Genomic DNA, 18,557 nt, shown 5'->3' on the forward strand with positions numbered 1-18,557 from the left:
AGTGTCTGTTTTTACACTGATTACATGGATCTGTTGGTCAACTTGGTTCTTTAGATTAGATTCCATAAAATTAGATTCCACAGGCCCTTTGGCCCAACGAGTCCATACCGATCCTCCGAAGAGTAACCCACCCAGACCTATCTCCCTGTAGTACAATGGGCAATTCACCTAACCTGCACATCCTTGAACTGTGGAAGGAAAACAAAACACCCGAAGGAAATCCACGCAGACACTGGGAGAATGTGCAAACTCCACACAGGCAATCACCTGAGGCTGGAATCTAACCTGGGATCCTGGTGCTATGAGGTAGCAGTGCTAACCACTGAGCCACCGTGCCAGCTCACAATATTTGCTATGTCCTATTTCTCACAGCCCAACTTCTTTCAAAATGATCTGATGTTAATAATTTTGGATTTTCCTCCTGTCATCTCTTCCAATATTTGTCAGATTTTAAATACTCCAGCTGTTTTGATTCATTCCACCACCTATCTAATTAATGAAGCAGGTATTAAATAACATTTTAAAGAGTCATAATTCATGTTGGAAAATGTTTTATTGATAGTTGTCCACAGAGGAGAAAAAAACAAACTAAGCTCCCAATAATTTGTCAGGCAGAAGACATCTTTTCTTGCATGTCACCCTTCAAAATAGACATCCAATTCCAGGATGTGCACAATGCCCATCTTAAAAGACAGGCAAGTCATGTGATTCAGATACTTAACAGCAAGTTTTAAAAATGACTTTTACAACTCCCAATATGTACCACCATTTTCTAACCATACTAGTTCTACCTACCGGTAGATGCATTTTCAATGCATGTAACACAACTTTTAAATTGCACTTTGCCCTTCTTGTTTAACATTTCAGTGTAAACCTAAAACCTAGTAATGTACTGTGTGAAGTTCTGGGATAGATACACAGATTGTATAATTTACCCTTTAATAGTCAATGGTTTCTATATCATTATAGTGTTACCTGAAGAGTCTAAGTTTTTCCTTTTGAGGTTTATTGCCTTTCATGACTAGTCTGTTCTAATCCACTGGCTGGCTAATTCAATAAAAAAACAAGGTGCCAAGACAATCCTGCTGTATGAGGAGGTACAGCAGAACTAGAAGACTGTTTTCCTCTACATTTATCAGACTTTAAATTTCAATTCTCCTACTTATTGGACAGTTGTCCTGAAGGTTCAGGCAAATGGTCAACTCAGATTATACTTCTCCAGTCAACTAGCCAGCCAAGCTGTTAGAACATACTAAACATAACTGAAGGGGGGGGAAAAAATCCAGTTCTAAAATTATACGTTTGGTATCTAAATTAGCATCACTTCCACCATGATATTTGAAATGTGGAAGGTCACGCTACCATAGGACTACTCTCAGAAAACTAGTGGTTCAACCAGAGGGTTAGCATGCCCCAGGCACGGGGAGATTGAGAAGAATTTTTCATGGTAACCTCAGCCAGGTGGGAATTAAACCCACTGTTTGCATTACTCTGCATTGCAAACTACCTGTCTAACTACTTGACTGAAATATGGTATGTGGTAGAAAGTGAAATATGGCATAAAACTTTGGTTATGAATAGACTACTTCCTAATAACCTTAGTCATCTGCAAGACTTGATCAAGCAATTTTATCTTTTAATAATGAAATTCTTTCCATCATGCTTATTTCTAAATGCGAACATTTTAGATGTCTGTTCCTATGAAGATCAAATGATGTCCCAATTTTGTTTACATTGTTCTCACATACAGGAATCATCATCTTGGAGATGGAAATTAAGTAGTTAGCAATTCTTTCCCTGATTTTGTTTCAGGATATATATATATTTATTCCAGAATACAAGGGCTTTTTTTAATATTTCAATTTTCCCACATCCCGTAGCCTTCTTCTTTGTCTCCCAGCTTTGAGGGAACAAGACTTAAACAACCTCCAGTTTAAACACATTTGAAAAAAGATAGCATACAATTTTCTACATTTTTACCTATGAAAAGCAGCTTCAAATGTACATTAATACAAAAGTGTAGTACAGTCTTAATGAAATCACTTGTTTGAGCTGATATTCATCCAGTGTAAACAGGGGTGAGGTACCCCGGGAGGTAGCCTCAAACCACTTCCATTCAGGGATATTCAATGCAGTCGAGCACTATTCTGAGATTAAAACACCATTCACTCGCAAACATTAAAACATAGCCATGAGGCAAATGAATCTGCATACACACATTGTCACTGCAACTAGCAATTGGAAATTTTAGCCCAGTTTAGCACCTGCACTTTGCAGGTTCTTGAATGAGATCCACTGCATTGGTGTATACAGATTTTCCCTTTCTGTAATAAGGTAGGAAAATTGTTTGAAGAATGACTATTACACCTTAAGGTGTAAGTTCATTTATGGAAATGCCACAGACATCAAGCTATTGAAAAATATCTGCAGGATGTTGAGACCTCTTTAAAGTAACAGATTATTGAAAACTGGAAGTAAAGAGGTCTCTGCACATTTAGGTTGACAGAATTTTAACACATCCCTTCCCATTTTCTGTTTGTGTATCTCTGCAGATTCTTAACAGGCACTTTTAAAGTTGTTCACCGAATCACAAGACACTGATGTTGCAGTTATGTACTCATTAGTTCTAAACAGGGTTGTTTGTGTCTGTACTGCATGATATAGACTCCAGTTTGGTGCCACCAATAAAACATCAATACAACAAGGATATGCCAGCACTGATGACTAGAACCGAGGTAGTTGAGCTGACCTGCAAAAGGTACAGAAATGTTAGCAACTCCTACTCTTTGCTCCTCTGAAGTCTGTTACTATGCACCATGTTTGGTCACTTTATAGTCAAGAATGTTAGAACAAACCATCATTGGCTATTGAATTGTTTAATTATAAAAATGAAAGCTTAAAAAAAAACTTTTTAAACAGCGTTCTTCTAAAGAAAAGACAAAGGTTAATTTCTCAAAGATTAATTTAAAATCACTGTGCAAACTGTTCTGAAGCTAGAAACTCTACTTTTCAGTGTTAAAAATCACAACACCAGATTATAGTCCAACAGGTTTATTTGGAAGCACTAGCTTTTGGAGCGCTGCTCCTTCATCAGGTGCTTGTGGAGTATAAGATCGTATATTCCACAACCACCTGATGAAGGAGCAGCGCTCCGAAAGCTAGTGCTTCCAAATAAAGTTGTTGGACTATAACCTGGTGTTGTGATTTTTAACTCTGTACACCCCAGTCCAAAACCAGCATCTCCAAATCATGACTAGTTTCCAGAATGAATGCTAAAATATCCTGAAAATATTGTGTACCAATTACTCCCCACTGTTCTCTTGTTCCCTCAGATTCAGTAATTTAGTTTTGATACAGCTTCATCCTCTTTTGCTATATTTCAGATATTACTACTTATTAGTAAAGCTGAAACTTGGTTGTTTTGGGAATATTTTAAAAATTGCTTTAGAATGTCACTTGGACAAATAATGTGTTATGAGGTTAGTTAAGTAACTTGCTCTCCTACTGTGATTTTCCAAAATTCCAATTAGCCTCTGCATACCCACCTGGAAAATATCTTTCTGGAATTTTCGTAACGTAGAGAAAAATAGCTACTGCACCCATCAAATACATCACAAATACACGTGGAACAAATGCCTGGGAAGACAGTAATTAAGTTAAGAGAAGTTACACAAAAGGATCAAGATTAAGCTTCAAAAAAGTGAGCTATGAAAGCAACAGGAAGGGATCTCACTAAGTTACTGCTATGAACCACTGGTCTTCATGCAACACTACAATTTAATTGCTGACAACCAATGTGGGCTAATTTCTGTACAGTAATGGTAATTTCTAACAAACCTTCCACTGGTATAATGTCCTTCACATGGAAAAACAGCAGGAGAGACTTTCTAAAGCAGTACTAAGACAAAGTGAACAGGAAAATTAATGAACACATTTTCCCAAAGATTAATTTTTAGGATAGACTGGCTTGAGGGATTTTGTAGAATAGGGGCTAAGTGGTATGAGGGGTGTGAGAGGAAATGACACCAATATTGGAGGGGTTTCTTCTGTACAGTTATCTTACAAGACAGGATAAAAGTAGTTGACAATAGGCAAAATGACTTCCTTCACTATACTGATTCAAGGATTCTTTTTCAGTAATGTAACTCAATGGCCAGAAGCACAAGCCTGAACTGGACTAAATCTTTCATACCTTTATCACTTGAGATAAAATTTTCCACTTATCAGTCTTGTCCCTTCCAAATATGACTCATTCAGAATGCCAGTTTATACCCTCACCTCCCTATCCTTTTTCTGAATTAAAAATATCGTTCTCAATTTTTAATCCCTTCAGTCCCTTGCCATGGTACCTCATTTCCTTCAGCCATATACATACACTCTGTACAATTAAACATGAGCTTATTCATTACCTATTCTGCTTAGTTGTTAGCTCTAATGGTCATGCATTATGCCTTTGTCTTGCAAACTTCTATTGCTAAATAATACATACCTGAGGGTATGTTTGCACAAATCATTGAAAGTGGCAGGGCATGTTGAGACAGATGGATCATCAGAGGCGTAGAGCAGAAAAGGAAGTTAGGACGAACTTTCATAAAATTCTGTTCAGGCCGCAACTGCCAGTGTCCCCCCCCCCAAATTCTCAGAAGGATGTGAAGACTCTCCTCAGTACAGAAACATTCAGGTTATACCAGAACCCCCTCCTTGATGGTACTGTCATGTATTCTATGATAGAATAGAATACGTCTTTGAACGTATTCTATTCTGCTATGCCTTGTTGGATCATAAGCACAGAAATGCACCACCTACCTTAAAATATTAAAAGGTCCTATTACTAACTACCAAATAAAAATTTACCTAAAGCTAAACAGATTTATTCAGAATATCTATATCCAAGATCAGATACAGGTTCTATAGGTTAAACTGTGCTAAGTTTGATGTAAATTGTTAATGCACCTGAGGCATTGTTATTGGAAAGAATGAACTATTTACCACTTGAATTAATGCTTTACTGACTCATTTCTTGTTTGCCTTAAACTAATTAAACATGTTAAATTGATTTTATCTCACTCACCTGAACAATTGGTGTGTTCATCCCTCCATTCTGCCAGATCCAGTGTATTGTTGGGATAAACCCATACACAGAGACACAGCAAAAGATGAGCGCCCGTAGGCTGTACCACTGCTTTGTGAGGTAATATGGATGGATTTGTGCAAAGAATACTGCCAGTATCATAGCCAGCACCATTATTAAGTACACCTGTCGCCAATACTAACCACAAAACAAATTTAAGTGTCAAATTATTCAACTATTAAAAGTTTAGGTTTCAGAGTTAAAAACATAGATTATCACATTAATTGAATTACTAAGTAAGATAGCATATTTATGAAAGTTGTGATTACTGGTAGTTTTATTTAGTCAGTTAAGTAACCAGACAGAAAAATACAATGATCAGATTTAGGATTATTTGCAGGTAAACAGCACCTTTAATGTAACAAAACATCTTAAAACATATTGTGGGAGCAATATAAAACCAGTACGATACCAAGACATGCACTGAGGGATTAGAAGGGATAAAAATTTGGTCAAAGTGGGTTATTTTAGTGTCTTGGAGGAAATCAAAGTAGAGCTGGTGCTGAGAGAGAGAATACATGGCTACAAACGGTGAAGTAATTACAATTTTAAACAAATGGCAAATTAGAGGAGTACCAATATCTCAAAGGGTTGTGGAACTGAACAAAATTACAGGGATATGGAGGTATTTGAAAACTTTAATGAGAATTCAAAAACAAGATATTGCTTGACCAGAAACCAATCAAATTTAGGGAAACAGGATGCTTACAGAAATGGGACAGTGTGATTTAAGGGCAGCTTAGCTTTAGATGATCGAATTTATGGAAAGTAGAATGAAAGAGATCAGCCAGAAGTGATTTGGAATGTTGAGTCTAGAAGTGACAAGGTTACTTGTTGAACTAATAAGTTTAGCTGTTTTAGAGAGTCTGAGACAGTAACACATTCACAGAGGTCACAGGCTTAGTGATGAGAAGTTCAACTTGAATCAAAGTGATAAAGTTGTGAACATATTGATTTAATCTGACTGTTACCAGGAAAAGGAATCAAGTCAGTAGCTAAGGAATGGAGTTTGAAGGGGGTACTGGAAGTAATACTTTGTTGCTTGAGGTTTTAAAATAGCAAAAAGAAAATACTGACTGCAGCTTAGTATGCCACGAGATGTTTTTCCCTTCCCCCATCAACAACATAATTGAGAGAGGGAGCTTACATTTCTCAATGCAAAGGTCGTTTTGTTGACTTGTGGTCAAAAAAAGCACAAATTTCAATCAGGGCTTAGTTATTCAGTTATCAAAGAGAAATGTCATCAATATGTGAAGACAACTCAAAACATTTGTGCATGCAGAGCCAAAAAACTCACTTCATTGCAGTAAAAGGCATAGAATACTGCAGGGACATAGCAGCCCAAAATCCCAATGGCAATACCAGCATAATCAAGGGCCATCCAGCGTCTATTTGCTTTCTCTGAGCGATGGCAGCAGAATAGATGATAGCCCACTGAGCACAGCATACAAACCTACAAACCAAATACTATAAATTAACTAAGGAAAGAAATGCAGTAACAACTGTATCAAAGAAAATTATCTACTACGCTGTCTAGTATCTAACCATGCATGAAAAATTATTTTGATGGCTACAGTTCACAACTATAAATACATCTCAATAACATTGTGGTACTGCAGTAAATAGTTTGTCATAAAAATGTCATATTAATATGTACATCGTTGTCAAAAACAAAACCAGGCAACCATCTTCATTAATTACAATTTCTTGAAGTGGTGAACATGTCCATATGCGTTTAAAAAGCAAAGGTATGAGGCACTTAGAATTAAGGAGAACCAGCTCACATTTGAAAATGGAGAGGCTTATCTTTTTAACTGCATTCTTAACAGAGGGCTGAAGTTTTTCAGCAGTAGAATTATACTTACTCAGAAAATTGAATAATTTTAAAAATTTGAAATATCCTCTTAAATGTCTACCACTGCATCTCTATTGAACTAGCCTGGTATACTGATTCACTTCAGCTAGTTCACTATTCATGCCCACATTGTTGTCCTTATTTAATTTTAAAATGCTACTCTTAAACCTAATCTTCCCCTTTCAAACTGGATGGAAAATTCAATCTTGTGGTCACTGCTACCAAGGGATGCCTTTACCACAATCTGCTCTTATTAGATGATTAGGTCTACTACCTACTCTCTGCTCAGTTTTAGAATGCGCTGTTCTCAGAAATGATCTCAAAATCATTCTATGAATTCCTCATCTAAGCTAATGTTAATATGATCTTTTTTCAGCTAATAAGTAGATTAAAGTCACCCTGATGATTGCATCTTGTTATCATAACCATATTATTTTTGTGTACTGTGGCTACCTTTTGTCCACTGTAGTCTACTCCAACTAGCAACTTTTTTCCCCTATTAATCTCCATTTGAACCAATTCTATCTTCTTCTTCTGAACCAAGGGTATGTTTAATTATTTGCACAAATGCTATCCTCGACTAACAGTGCTACTCTCCACCTTTATCAAGCTTCGTATTCTTTTTGGATAACACATCCCTCAATATTCAGGATCTAATCCTTATCCTGCAGCCACATCTCTGTAATGGATATTAGTTGATATTTGTTTACTATCAATTTGTTACTTTATGATGAATGTCACCTATATTCAGATACAGAGCCACTAACTTTATCTTTTTATCTTTCTAACATCTCATCTTAACTGTTGGTGTATTCACAATTTTGTTTCTACACTGTCCCTTTTTGCCACTACCTGACCCTCATTTTCCATCTTACTTTTCTTCTCTTAACCTTGTTTCTACTCTTTGGTATATTATGTTTTCATATGATTTCCTGCCTTCGCTATTTAGTTTAAAATCATCTCTACTTCTCTAATTATGAGGCTTGCAAGAACACCCTTCCCAGCACAATTCAAGTGTAGACCATCCCAGCGGTACAGCATCGACTTTCCCCAGTACTAATGTCAGCGACCCAAAGTCCCGGAATGCTAGTCTTTGAGCCATGTACCCTGCTTAATTTTATGCACCCGACACCAATTTGCACATAATCTCTAGATTATTACCTGAGTTATGAGCTTTGAGATTCTACATTTTAGTTTAGTACCTAGCTCTTCGTACTCTATGCAGCATCTCTTTCCTAGTTAAACGTCATTGGTGCTGACGTGGATCACAACCACTCACATGGTAAGTTCCTTTCCAGCCCCTTCGAAAGAAACACAAACATCTGGACTCTCGCTTTGCTGCAGAGGGGAATATCAATCCCCCTCAAAATGGAGACCTGTGACCAGTGCTGTCCCACAGGGATCCATGCTGGAACCACTGTTGTTTGTGATATACATAAATGATTTGGAAGAAGGTCTAGGTTGCCTCATTTGCAAGTTTGCAAATGGACACTAAGACTGGTGGAGTCACAGATAACGAAGGGAACTGTCAGAGAATACAGCAGAATATAGATAGATTAGAGAATTGGACAGAGAAATGGCAGATGGAGTTCAATCTGGACAAATGCAAGGTGGTGCATTTTGGAAGATGCAATTCTAGAGCGAACTATACAGTAAATGGAAAAGTCCTGGGAAAAATTGATATACAGAGAGATCTGGGTGTTCAGGTCCATTGTTCCCTGAAGTTGGCAATGCAGGTTAGCAGAGTGGTCGAGGCGGCACACGGCATGCTTTCCTTCATCTGACAGGGAATTGAGTAAAAGAGTTGGCAGGTCATGTTACAGTTGTATCAGACTTTGGTTTGGCCACATTTGAATACTGCGTACAGTTCTGGTCACCACATTACCAAAAGGATGTGGATGCTTTGCAGAGGAGGTTCACCAGGATGTTGCCTGGTGGAGGGTGCTAACTATGAGGAGAGGTTGAATAGATTAAGATTATTTTCATTGGAAAGGAGGTGGTTGAGGGGGGACATGATTGATGCCTACAAAATCATGTCAGGTGGAAACAGGGTTGATAGCAAGAAACATTTTCCCCAGAGTGGAGGATTCAATTACTAACAGTCACAAGCTCAAAAGTGAGAGGGGAAAAGTTTAAGGGAGATATGCGTGGAAAGTTCTTCATGCAGAGGATGGTGGATGCCTGGAAGGCTTTGCCAGAGGAGGTGGTAGAGGCGGGAATGTTAGCGTTATTTAAGATGTATCTAGACAGATGCATGAATGGGCAGGGAGCAAAGGGTTACAGATCCTTAGAAAATAGGTGGCAGGTTTAAGTAGAGGATCTGAATCGACGCAAGCTTGGAGAGCCGAAGGGCATGTTCCTGTGCTTAAGGTTCTTTGTTCTTACTATATTATCTTCTACTACAGGCCTTATTGCTTCCCTGACTTGAATGGTTTCCTCATCCATCCTACAGCACCTATTCTCATCCCAACGATCCACTCAAAGCTACTGCACAATTGCAGAGGCTGCAATGCTGCCCTCTCGGTCCCTTACCACATCAGAAGACCCCATCCTAAGTGGTGTGATTGCCTCCTAATACTAAGAATCTGAATAACCTACCCCCTTCCTAATGCATCCCAATGCCTGTAGTTCAGCTTCAAACTCAAACCCTGTGCTGAAGCTGCTTGGAACTTCAAACACTCACAGTGGAGGTCAATCATACTAGTATCCAGGAATTCCACATGCTGCAGCCTTGACATAACACCTGCCCTGCTGTCATGAATACATGTTAATTTATTAATTATATTATTTACTGATGTTGCTTTTTGCAAATTTTATTGATTTTACCACCAATTTGTATACCATCTTAAAACCTAAGAATAGAAAAAGCCCTTAATCACCGAGAAGAGACTCAACATACACCTAGCTTCTTTCTTGGGAGAATAGCAAGATGCAATTCAAATCAGATCCAATTAATCTAGCACTGTCTGAGTCAGCCTGCCAGAGTACTTACCTAACCCACTGTTCGAAGTGTTGCTTACTGCTTGTCACAGGTCCTCACTTCACTTAATGGAATTTCATCACTTGTGAATGATCACTTTCTACCTCTTTACAATGGTCCCATATCTTCATTATTGCCTTAGGTGCAATATATTTCACTGAAACCTTTCTTGCAACATATATGCAGTGCCTTGGCAGTTATTTTTGTAGTTCATGAATACTCTGCTCAAGCAAAACAACTTTAATCATGGTTCAGAACATTAGAAGCTGTAGGGCCATTGGTCTGTGGAGCCTGCTCTGCCATTTATTAAGGTTATAGCTGATCCAATTAGGCCTTGACTCCAGATTTCTAGCCTGTAACCTTTAAATCTCATCAATCAAAAACATATCCCATTCTTCTTCACCTTGGCTTCTCTGCTGGAAAGCAGGCCTGACCTAATGTTATGAATTAGATACTGGCAAGGTAAGTCTCAAATCCACTCCAATTTGCACAGGCATACCCAAGGAGTACAAATGGAGTTGTACAGCACAGAAGAAGCCCTTTAAAGTCTGTGATGGTCTATCTATACTTGAAATGGTATAACATTTCAAGTGCTAATCCAAGTACTTTTTAAAGACTGTGAGGTTTCCCATTCTACTGCCCCCCCCCCACCATGCAGTGCATTTTAGATTCCCACTACCCTATGGTGAAAAACTTTTCCTCAACTTCCTTCTAAGCCTTCTACCCTGCATCTTAAAATTATGCCACCTTGTTATTAAGCCTAGAATTAAGGGGAACTGCTGCTTATTGACCCTGTTCGTGTCTTCGTAACCTTACACACTTCAAAAATTTCTCTTCTCAGCTCTCTCTGCTCTAAAGTAAACAACCTAAGCCTCTCTTAACCCCAGGCAACATCCTGGTGAATCACCACTGTTCCATCCCTCCAATGCAATCACATCCTATTGTGTGGTGATCAGAACTACATGCAGTACACCAGTTGTGGCCTAACAAAAGTTTTGTCCAGCTCTAACATAATCTCCCTGCTCTTACAATCTATGCAAGTATCCTGCCCCCTTTGGGGAATTTGTGGACAAGTACCCCAAGATTTCTCTGGTTCTGAGATTTCCAATATTATTAAGTAATCCTTTTCCTTGTTCTTTCAAAGTGCATCACCTCACACTTTTTAGGATTAAATTCCAGCTGCCTCTGATCTGCCCATCTGACCAATCCATCTATATCTTCCTATAACCTCAGAACTGCTTCTTCACTTTTAACCACCTGACCGATTTTGGTGTGGTAACATCCACTTTTACGTTATGTTGCACTGTAGTGCTATGAATAATGGTGGTTGAAGCTCTGATTTCTTTCCATTTTGTGGCTGACAAGGAATCTCTCCTGTCGGTAGGAATTTGCAGATCGATATTCAAAGCTGTTTGGCAACATTATAATTACATCTATCCCTCAAGTGAGAACTGATGTCGAAGCTTCTGGCTCAGAGGTAGGGACACTTATCCATTATACCACAAGACATTCACTGAATATTTTCTAGGCTGAGTTGGCAATGACCAAACTTCCACTGCTTGGTGGGAAGGAGAGTTTGAAATACTACTGACACTACAAATTACTTCTCATCTACATCTTAAATGGGAGATTTCTTATTTGAAGTGTACTCCTTGTTCTGTTTCCTTTCATGTAGGAATTATGCTCACATCCAAATCATTTTTATAAATGATGAAAAGTAGTGGACCCAGCACCGATCCTTGTGGTACTCTACTGGTCACAGCCCTCCAGTCTGAAAAACAACCCTGCACCACCACCCTCCTCTATCTTCTTCCTTTGAGCCAGTTCTGTATCCAAATGGCTAGTTCTCCCTCTATTCCATGAGATCTAACCTTGCTAACCAGTCTCCCATGGGGAACCTTGTCGAACGCCTTACTCAAGTCCATACAGATCACATCTACTATTCTGCCCTCGTCAATCCCCTTTGTTAATTTTCTGAAGGCTTCCCATTTTCCAGCTGTCCCTTTACCTGCGAACTTCTGCCCCCAATCAGCTTTCAAAAGTTCTTGCCTAATCCCGTCAAAATTGGCCTTTCTCCAATTTAAAACTTCAACTTTTAGAGCTGGTCTATCCTTTTCCATCATTAGTTTAAAACTAATAGAATTTGGTCGCCGGCCCAAAAGTGGTCCCACACTGACACCTCAGTCATCTGCCCTGCTTTACTTCCCAAGAATAGGTCAAGTCTTGCACATACTGAATCAGAAAATTTCCTTGTACACACTTAAATTCCTCTCTGTCGAAACCCTTAACACTATGGCAGCGCCAGTCTATGTTTGGAAAGTTAAAATTCCCTATCATAACTACCCTATTAGTCTTACAGATAAATGAGATCTCCTACAAATTTGTTTCTCAATTTCCCTCTTACTATTAAAAGCTCCAATCCCAATGAGGTGATCATTCCTTTCTTATTTCTTAGTTCCACCCAAATAACTTCCCAGTTTGAATATCCTCCCTCAGTACAGCTGTAATGCTATCCCTTATCAAAAATGCCACTCCCCCTCCTCTCTTGACTCCCTTTCTATCCTTCCTGTAGCACTTGTATCCTGGGACATTAAGCTGCCAGTCCTGTCCATTCCTGAGCCATGTTTCTGTAATTGCTATGATATGCCAGTCCCATGTTCCTAACCATGCCCTGCATTCATCTGCCTTCCCTGTTAGGCCCCTTGCATTGAAATAAATACAGTTTAATTTGTCAGTCCTACCTCGTTTTCTGCTCTATCCCTGCCTGCCCTGACTGACTCTCTTCTGTTCTCAACTGTACCAGTCTCAGATTGATCTCTTTCCTCACTATCTCCCTGGTTCCCACCACCACTCCTTACTAGTTTAAATCCTCCTGAACAGCTCTTGCAAATCTCCCTGCCATTATATTAGTCCCCTTCCAGTTTAGGTGCCATCCATCCGTCTTGTAGAGGTCACTTCTACCCCAAAAGAGATTCCAATGATCCAAAAATGTGAATCCTTTTCCCATACACCAGCTCCTCAGCCATGCATTCATCTGCTCTGTCCTATTCCTGCCCTCACCAGGTCATAGCATGGGGAGGAATCCAGATATTACTACTCTCAAGGTCCTTTTTAAATTCCTGCCTAATTCTCTGTAATCTCCCTTCAGAATCTCCAACCTTTTCCCTTCGTATGTTGTTGGTTCCAATGTGGACAATGACCTTCTCCCCTGTGAGAACAGTCTGCACCGTCTCTGAGATATTCTGGATCCTGGCACCAGGGAAGCAACACACCATTCTGATTTTTCGCTGCTGGCCTCAGTAATATCTGTCTGTATCTCGGACTAGAGAGTCCCTAATGCAATCAATCTCTTGGAACCTGACATACCCCTCATTACAATAGAGCCAGTCTCAATACCAGGACCTTGGCCGTTCGTGCTACGTTCCCGAGAATCCATCACCCCCTACATTTTCCAAAACAGCATACTTGTTTGAAATGGGGATAGTCACAGAAGACTCCTGCACGAACTGTCTACCTCTCTTACCTTTCCTGGAGCTAACCCATCTATGTGACTGTATTTGCGACTTTTCCCCCTTCCTATAACTGTCATCCATCACATCCCCTTGCTCGTAACTTCCTCATTGCCTACAATTGTCTCTCGATCTGATCCATTTGATCTGACAGGATTCGCAAACAACGGCATTTATTGCAGATATAATCCTCAGTAACCTGTAAACTCTCCCTAAACTCCCACATCCGACAAGAGCATATCACTCCATCACGTGAATGAATTTTTTAAAAAGTCACTTTAAGCATGCATAAACATTTCTACTTACAGTAGATGAAACTCTTTCTGGAACCAAAGTGAAGGAATGATAATAAATAAACTAGGCACAGAGGTGAAATTCTTCCTATTTTACTAATACAAAACTGTAACAGTTTACTCTATCGAGCACATTTGAATGCTACAGTAGTGAGAAAATACTTTTCTTACTCAGACATCAGTGTATGGATGTGACATTTTCATAATCCTCACCAACATCTGCTACCTGGGTCAAATGCAAAATTTACACCATCATTCTATTTTGTGGCAACTGACAGTAAAATAATGCTTTTGAGATGGTCCCTTAAGAGGGGTACTCGTCAGATCATAATGTCAACTAAAATATAGTCACTGGAGTATCCACTGTACATGGAAGGGAAAAAAAGACATGCATTCCAATCCAACATTCCCTTAACATTTTTTTTTAATGGATAAACTACTTGCCTGGAAGCAGAAGAGACATATGGAATATATAACATAATCATCTCTAGAGGCACTTGCCGCAGGAAGTACAGTGGTCATGTCATAAATGCCAAGACTGAAAAACAGGAAAAATCCAAGTAGATGACTCCAGATATTCACCGTCTCGTTAGAAAGGATGAAAAGACTGTAGAAGAAAGTATTATATTATCCCAATGCAAAATACAGGAACAATTATTTGAGTAACAAAACCAATTTCCTAAACCAAAAACAGAAATTGCTGGAGAAACTCAAGCTTTGGCAGCATCTGTGGGAAGAAAGCAGAGTTTACATTGTGAGTCCACTGACTCTTCTTCCAAACCTGCTGAGTTTCTCCAGCAATTTCTATTTTGGTCTCAGATCTCCAGCATTTGCAGTTCTTTGTCTTAATTTCCTAAATCTTCTGGAGAGCTAAGTAAAATATCTTTGCACTGGTGCTAACATTTTGTACATTTACCATTTCAGATACATTGCATTTATCAAGTAACGGTTAAATATTTTTATGATTGGCACCAGATCTTTAATACTTCCAAATTAGTTACTAAAGTATAGCTTACAATTTTGTTTGAGGGCTAATGATTGATTTGTATTCTGGAAATACATTGCTATACAAAACATGTATGAAAATTAATTTGAGAAAGATCTTACTTATTTTAATCTATAATTTACCTTTTCAAGCATAATTTTGAAGGTAGATAAGCTCTATATCCATCTGTAATGTAAGGATTATCCTTAAGGAAGGATGGAATTTGTTCGTAAGTATACAGACGGATGCCTCGTGGTACAAGAACAGGCCAATAATGGTAGTTTCCTAGTTCAATATAGTGGGCACTTTTAAGCAACTTCTGAGGCATGATGCTGGAAATAATAGAGAAATGAAAAGAACACGTCAAGTTTTTTTAACATGATGAACGTATGATTAAGTCAATAAGATTCCTTTAACAATATCATGAGTGATTAAAGGCTGCCCATTTGAAAAAATTACAAGAATCTCTTGGGTCTCCTGTATTCTGAATAATCTATTTTACACCACTTGGCAAAATATTCAATAATACTTTTCATCTGGAGGTATTTCACCTTATTTAGAATCAACATTGTGGAAACATGCTAGGAGATGATGCTGGAGTCTGATATAAGCTTGACTATTTCCTCATGATATAAACTAATGATATTTCTCACCTTATGCCTATGAAAATTAGTTCAACAAAGTGAATGTTCCATCAAGTGGCTATAGAACTGCTCCAAAATAACCCATTGTAAATGATTTTTTTTTCCCAAAAAAAATTGTTTGGTTTAACAAAGTCCCGCGGTAACTTCTCTGAGTGAGTTATCGCTGTCAGTGAAAGGTCCGCCGCAGGGACAGTCCCCCACCCGCCCCTACATTAACCAGTGCCCGTCTGCACACGGGGACACTTCCAGCTGGCATTTCACCGCCAACACATCGTCACTCGGGCCGATAGGGAGGGACAGTGAGTGAAGGCGGGGTGTGAGGGTCAGTGAGGGCCGGGAGGGTCAGTGAGTGAAGGCAGGGTGTGAGGGTCAGTGAGTGAAGGCGGGGTGTGGGGACAGTGAGGGTCAGTGAGTGAAGGCGGGGTGTGAGGACAGTGAGGGTCAGTGAGTGAGTGAGTGAAGGCGGGGTGTGGGGACAGTGAGGGTCAGTGAGTGAAGGCGGGTGTGAGGGTCAGTGAGCGAAGGCGGGGTGTGGGGTCAGTGAGGGTCAGTGAGTGAAGGCGGGGTGTGAGGACAGTGAGGGTCAGTGAGTGAAGGCGGGTGTGAGGGTCAGTGAGCGAAGGCGGGGTGTGGGGTCAGTGAGGGTCAGTGAGTGAAGGCGGGGTGTGAGGACAGTGAGGGTCAGTGAGTGAAGGCGGGGTGTGGGGTCAGTGAGGGTCAGTGAGTGAGTGAGTGAAGGCGGGGTGTGGGGTCAGTGAGGGTCAGTGAGTGAAGGCGGGGTGTGAGGACAGTGAGGGTCAGTGAGTGAAGGCGGGGTGTGAGGACAGTGAGGGTCAGTGAGTGAAGGCGGGTGTGAGGGTCAGTGAGCGAAGGCGGGGTGTGGGGTCAGTGAGGGCCGGGAGGGTCAGTGAGTGAAGGCAGGGTGTGAGGGTCAGTGAGCGAAGGCGGGGTGTGGGGACAGTGAGGGTCAGTGAGTGAAGGCGGGTGTGAGGGTCAGTGAGCGAAGGCGGGGTGTGGGGTCAGTGAGTGAGTGAGTGAAGGCGGGGTGTGGGGTCAGTGAGTGAGTGAGTGAAGGCGGGGTGTGGGGACAGTGAGGGTCAGTGAGTGAAGGCGGGTGTGAGGGTCAGTGAGCGAAGGCGGGGTGTGGGGTCAGTGAGGGTCAGTGAGTGAAGGCGGGGTGTGAGGACAGTGAGGGTCAGTGAGTGAAGGCGGGGTGTGGGGTCAGTGAGGGTCAGTGAGTGAAGGCGGGGTGTGGGGACAGTGAGGGCCGACCCTGCGGACTCTGTTCTCTCGAGCCCGAGGCCTTAGGCCTTGAACCGGATGGGATCCGTGCGGGGGCTTCCGGCTTAACGGTTACCCTCGTGACGGGGTCAGACTGGATCAGAGCGAGGGGTGGGGGGAGATGTGTCACTGAGTCAGACTCCGTGAGGGAGGGGAGGGGAGGGGATCACATCAGACCAGTTCAGACCAGACCGCGGGTGGGTGGGGTGTTGTGTAATGCTGGATCAGATCCTGGGAGGTGTCACACTGGATCAGACCCCCAGCCGTCTTATCACTTTCTTCATTGGCTGTTATTTTCAGAAACAGCACAAAACATCATTCTCTTAGGTGATTTGTACAGCCCCAGGTTTTATCCCCCTGTAACTTTGCTGCCACTATGTTAAGGTTGACCTGCCCGTTGTTTACTCTTTATCATTAAGATGCAGCTGTCCTTCAGTGCCCTGCACCTCTGCCCAGTGCAATCTGAAAAATAATGGCCAGAATTTCTATGATTTATTCCCCTGTTGCAGCTTTAGCAGTCTGCAATCGATGTTTCGTCTGAGCCCAGTCGTGTATCCAGTTTCAAGAATGCTCAACAATATTTGGGTGGCACAGTAGTTAGCACTGCTGCCTCACAGTGCCAGAGACCTGGGTTCAATTCCCGCCTCAGACGGCTGACTGTGTGGAGATTGCACATTCTCCCCGTGTCTGTGTGGGTTTCCTCCGGGTGCTCCGGTTTCCTCCCACAGTCACAAAGATGTGCAGGTCAGGTGAATTGGCCATGCGAAATTGCCCGTAGTGTTAGGTGAAGGGGTAAATGTAGGGGTATGGGTGGGTTGCGCTTCAGTGGGTCGGTGTGGACTTGTTGGGACGAAGTGCCTGTTTCCACACTGTAAGTAATCTAATCTAATCTTAATACTTCCTCCTTCACAATGTTTATTCATTTCCAAGGTGACCAATGCTGAGCAATGAAAAGTAAACACACTGGTGTTGGTCAGGCAATGCTTTGAAATGGGGTGTCTGGGTGAGTTAGGGAGATGAACAGGTAAAGGGATGTTTTGAATTTGGGAGTCCTTCAAAAACGAGCTGAGAGTCCAGAGGCAGTATGTTTCTGTTAGTGTGAAGGGCAAGGCTGATATCTGTAGGGAATGCTGGATGACCAAAGAAATTGAGGTTGTGATTAAGAAAAAGAAGGAGGCGTATGTCAGATATAGACAGGCGCGAATGAGTGAAGCAGGAGTATAAGCAGTAGGAGTGTGCTCTAGAGAGAAACCTAGAGGGCAGAAAGGGGATATGAGATAGTTTGGCAAACAGAGTTAAGGGGAATCCAAAGGGATTCTACAAACACATTAAGGGCAAAAGAGTAACTAGGCAGAGAATGAAACCCCTGAAGTTTTTTGTGTGCCTTACTGTGAAGAAAATCTGAAGCTGTAACGAAGTTGTACCAAATTACAGTTACACCTGAATCTACCACAGGACTCAGATGGTCATTGTAAAATCTGAGATCTAACAGTAGAGTACTGGGGAGTGTTGCCATACAAAGAGACCTTGGGATGTATGTTCACAGTTCCTCGAAAGTGGAGTCGCAAGTAGACAGGGTAGTGAAGAAGGTGTTTAATACACTTGCCATTGTTGGTCAGTGCATTCAGTGTAGGAGTTGGGATGTCATTTTGCAGCTACAGGACATTGGAATACTTTTGGAATACTGCATTCAATTTTGGTCTCTACTACAGGAAAGATGTTGTTAAATTTGATATGGAGGAGCCGGTGTTGGATTGGGGTGGACAAAGTTAAAAATCACATAACACCAGGTTATAATCCAACAGGTTTATTTGAAAGCACTAACTTTCAGAGTGCTGCTCCTTCATCAGGTGCTGCTTCCTGATGAGGGAGCAGCGCT

The 18,557-nt window shown here is 41.0% G+C and overlaps 1 protein-coding gene across 3 annotated transcripts; it reads right to left on the minus strand.

Annotated features, from left to right (window-relative positions):
• Positions 1-534: 534 nt before the first annotated feature.
• paqr3a (progestin and adipoQ receptor family member IIIa) lies at positions 535-16,727 on the minus strand. 3 transcript variants are annotated; one of them, XM_072592302.1, is made up of 7 exons: positions 15,407-16,727; positions 14,897-15,085; positions 14,213-14,306; positions 6,429-6,584; positions 5,072-5,269; positions 3,546-3,636; positions 535-2,749 (listed from the first exon to the last, which is right to left on the minus strand). In XM_072592302.1, exons 2-7 carry the CDS (start codon positions 15,079-15,081, stop codon positions 2,610-2,612), a joined length of 864 nt encoding a protein of 287 aa, XP_072448403.1. In that variant the 5' UTR covers positions 15,082-15,085; positions 15,407-16,727; the 3' UTR covers positions 535-2,609. The 3 variants fall into 3 exon arrangements, with proteins under 3 accessions (XP_072448403.1, XP_072448318.1, XP_072448493.1); XM_072592217.1 differs by having other exon boundaries at positions 14,213-14,375; positions 15,407-16,726; XM_072592392.1 differs by lacking the exon at positions 14,897-15,085 and having other exon boundaries at positions 14,213-14,375; positions 15,407-16,725.
• Positions 16,728-18,557: the final 1,830 nt, after the last annotated feature.

This window comes from Chiloscyllium punctatum, chromosome 1, assembly GCF_047496795.1.
Source record: "Chiloscyllium punctatum isolate Juve2018m chromosome 1, sChiPun1.3, whole genome shotgun sequence".
NCBI classification, from domain to species: domain Eukaryota; kingdom Metazoa; phylum Chordata; class Chondrichthyes; order Orectolobiformes; family Hemiscylliidae; genus Chiloscyllium; species Chiloscyllium punctatum.